A 4,103-nucleotide genomic window follows, 5' to 3' on the forward strand; every position below is an offset into this window, starting at 1 on the left:
TTCAGGAAATCCTTCAGGAGGAGAGCCCAACTTTGGGATTTGCCTGAGGGTTTCCCTGTGTAAAAACCAGCCCCTGGTTCAACAGGGGAGCGAACACCAAGTAGCTGCCATTCCAACAAAACCCCGGGATCTGCCCCGATTCCACAAATGTACACGGCGTTATTTATAAATAAACAGTTTTCCCTCAGGGAACGAGGGAAGGAACCCGCTCCGGGGCTCCTCTTCTCCCTACACCAGCGTTTCTTTCCGCTTCCCACTGAGCTGCTTCTCCCTGGATCTCCTCAGCCCGGCCGAGGCTCTGGGTGCTTTGCCCCCCACTCTGGATTCCCCCGAGTCCAGGACGGAGGAGCCGCGCTCGGCCGCGCCCTCGTCCAGCTCCATGTCGGATATTCCGGAGCGGCGCCGCCGGGCCGGGACGTTGGGCACGGAGGGGTTGTTCTCCTCGGATTCCTCGCGCAGCTCCGGCAGCTCCTGGAGCTCCGGGGGGGATGTGGAGCTCTGGAAGGGGGCGATGGCGCTGCGGATGCAGTTCACCCACTGCTGCTTGTGGAACACGTCGTTGGCCTGAAGAGTGTGGGAATGGCCCGGCCCGGGATCCTGGAATCGCACCCGGAAGATGTTCTTGGCTGGGGATAAACGGGAGGGAAACACGTCAGCTCCCAGCTCGGCATTCAGGGATTCCATGGGCGACTCTGCCTGAGGGAAAGTGCCTGGAACTGAAACGGGAGCCAGGCCTAAAAGAGTTAACTGAGATATCTTGGCCTGCTAAGAAAATCTTCTGCTATTAAAAGGAACTTTCTGTCTTCTAGGTAATTCCAGCTTCGGGCAGTCAGTTATCTTGTTACACATCAGGTCACCAGTTTTACCTTGGGTTATGATGGCAGCAACTACCAGGGAGGTTCATTGTTAAGCCTTGGAGAGCTGCTTTTATGAATCAAGCCCTGCCAGCAGCACTATCCCTCAACAGACAAAGCTAAAATTGCTAAAATATGACCACACCAGTTAATTTCAATCTGCATCACAAATTCACAGCCTATGAGATGTGTAGGGATTAGGAGAATGCCAAGACTGGAAATTGAGATTTTTCCCTAACAGGAACGTTTTCATGGGTCAGGGGACTCAGTAAAAGCTACAGAACAACTGGGGCAGAACACACCTGTTACACCCGACCTTCTTGGCTTCCAGTATTTGGGTTTTTCTAAAAAAGAGCTCTTATTTACACAGATTATCCCCATTTTAAAATGAGAGGTCTGCAGGAGATGACAACATAAGAATCGTTGGCCCGCAGCGTGTGGGAATGGCCCAGGATGGAATCCCGGAATCGCACCCGGAAGATGTTCTTGGCTGGGGATAAACGGGAGGGAAACACGTCAGCTCCCAGCTCGGGATTCAGGGATTCCATGGGCGACTCTGCCTGAGGGAAAGTGCCTGGAACTGAAACGGGAGCCAGGCCTAAAAGAGTTAACTGAGATATCTCGGCCTGCTACAGAACCCCAATATCTGTTCTGCTGGAAGAACATTTTAGGGGCATTGGTTGATATCATGTTCTCTTCTGCTCACTGGACCGAAGGCCTTAGTATAAAAAGAACAGGAGTAGTACACACACAGAGTAATAAATTAGGTAAACTAGAGGTTTGAATAAGATCTAGAAGGCTCAGAGCCAGGATTTTGCAAGCTTGAAGAATTCAGGTCACCTCACTGAAGACGTCAAATTGAGGAAGGCGCCCATGGCGACCACCAGAGGGATGAAGGCTTGAGGAGAAGACCCCCAGAGCAGAAGACTGGGTATGTCTGGAAAGACTCTGCCTAGAGACCAGCCTACTTATTAATATGTATAATAAATGCTGTAACCATGGATCTAATGTGTATAAAATGGTTTGGTTTTGGACTTTCAAGTCGAGCAAGTTTGTCCAGTAATTTCTGGCTTGCTCCCAGCACTGCCAATAAACACCTTTGCTGCTCAAAGATCAAAAGTCTCTGGGCAGTTTTCATTATTCTGGATTTTTTTTGATTCAAAATCCCCCCAAAACACCACCCGGATCCGCGCCGGAACAGGAGCCTTCCCATCCGGTTTGGTCCGTACCTTTGTCGGAGTTGCCGAAGGCCCCTCGGAAGGATCCCCCCATCTTCACATCCCCGTCCTGGAGGTCCTCCAGGAGCAGCTCCTGCACGGGGATGGGCTGCCGGTACACCTGGAAGGCCTGGCGCTCGTTGCGGGTCACCGGCCGGGTCAGCACCAGGATGTCTTGGAAGAGGAACACGTAGAGTTTCTGGGAGAGAGGGAAAAGCACGTTGGGATATCAGCAAAGCCTCGTGCTCCGTGTTACATGAGGTCAAACATCCTCCCCTCTGGGATCCAGGGCTGCCTTATCTGTGGTTTCACCCACGATAAGTTTGTGAGTCTCTCCCAACTTCTGGCACGGAGCGGAATTACCTCAACGGCTTTTGATTGTTTTATTGATCCTTAACCCTGGAATTCTGATTTACAGATGCCAAGGGGAGGGTGATTAGGAGCAATTATCTGTTCTGGCAGCACAAAACCGCCCCGTGTGCAGAAATGCAACAGCCAAATTAAATAAAAATACAAAAAAACCAAACAATCCTCCAATTAACTAGAAAAAAGTAAAAAAATAAAGAAAACATGAAAAGATTTGATGTTTAAAACCAAGGCAGCACAAAAGGCAGCAATCCCTGGAGTCCAGTGGGAGATAAAACTCCTGGTTGAGCTCAGCCCAAAGCCAAAGAGGCCTTTGCAGGAAGCCTTTTGTTTGGAGCAGAGCTCCTGAAGGGCCGTGTCAGAGCACCTGAAAGCAAACAGGGGCAGGAAATCCCTGGGGATGGAGAGCACTCCCTTTTGTGCTCATTGTTTTCCAGCTTCCCAAGGCTGCCAGCAAGGAAACTTTCCCTCCCACCCCAAAATCCGGGCTGCCACCAAGGGCTTTCTCCTCTGCTTTTTTGAACTTAGCCCCGAGTCTAAACTATCCCAAAGGAGTGAAGGCTCCCAGTTTGAACCTGAGAATGAATTCCCTTGAGAATGAATTCCCAGGAGCAGGAGGAACTTACATGGCCATTTTTATTCTTCAGCTCCCCGTGGCACAGCAGAGCTTTGCTGCCTTCAATCCTTGGATCCTTCTGCTTCTCATCCAGGTATTCCAGCTTGTCGATGTAGTACTGGCACTCGGACTCGCCCTTCTTCAGGTTGATGTCGGAGAGGACCCCTTGGATTATGGATATCTGCAACGGCAGATTAATTTATTAATCATCAAAGGGATGATTAACAGTGAGCTGGGCACGGGCTTCTTCCTGGTAGGTGCTACTGCAGAGCTCCAGGCAATGGAATTCCTGTGGATTGATCCCTCACTTCCTCTCAGAGAGGGTGACTCAGATTTGTGTCCGCCATAAACCCACCCCGACACTGGAACTCAAACCTTCAGGGAAATCCAGTTAAACCTGAATCAAACCCAGGTGAGATCCCCGAGGGCTTACGGGAGTTTCCCGGAGCTCCAAAGGAACGTGTTCCCGTCGGAACCGCCCTCACTTACGGCCTCCTCCAGGATGTGGATGTCGGGATGGTCCTTGGGCGTGTGCCGCAGGATCTCCTTGAGGAGCAGCGGGTACTTCACCAGTCGGCTCCGGGGGATGTCCAGGAAGCTCCAGAGGTCCAGCTTGCGGCTGAAGGGAGACTCCAGGCAGCGCTGCAGGAAGTCCTGGACTCTCCTGTCCTGCTTCTTCTGGTCCAGCAGGGCCTTGGCTGCCAGCTGGTTGCTGCAGTAGCATTTGTAGGCGTGGAGCCGTGGGAGCTGCAGGGAATGGGATATCCAGGAGTCAATTCCAGGCGGGAAAAGCAAATCACGTTAAGATGTCGCATTTGGCCAAGGGCCGGGTCCTGCCCTTTGGCCACAAGAAGCCCCTGCAGGTCCAGGTTGGGCACAGAGGGGCTGGAGAGCAGCCAGGCAGGAAGGGAGCTGGGAGTTGGGCTGGGCAGGGAGCTGGAGAGGAGCCCGAGTGTGGCCAGGGGGGCAAGAGGGCCAATGGCTGCTGGGCTGGCTGAGGAACAGTGTGGCAGCAGGAGCAGGGCAGGGCTTGTGCCCCTGGGCTGGGCG

At 52.6% G+C, this 4,103-nt stretch overlaps 1 protein-coding gene across 1 annotated transcript; it reads right to left on the bottom strand.

The window, feature by feature from the left end:
• Nucleotides 1-139: 139 nt before the first annotated feature.
• NET1 (neuroepithelial cell transforming 1) lies at nucleotides 140-3,854 on the bottom strand (the record flags this gene model as incomplete). Its single annotated transcript, XM_027632765.1, has 4 exons — nucleotides 140-626; nucleotides 2,084-2,270; nucleotides 3,064-3,234; nucleotides 3,543-3,854. Coding segments are annotated over 4 exons (1,068 nt in total), but the record flags the coding sequence as incomplete, so codon positions are not given.
• Between the last annotated feature and the right edge of the window lie 249 nt (nucleotides 3,855-4,103).

Source organism: Corapipo altera, unplaced genomic scaffold, assembly GCF_003945725.1.
Source record: "Corapipo altera isolate COAL_440 unplaced genomic scaffold, ASM394572v1 59086, whole genome shotgun sequence".
Taxonomy (NCBI): Eukaryota; Metazoa; Chordata; class Aves; order Passeriformes; family Pipridae; genus Corapipo; species Corapipo altera.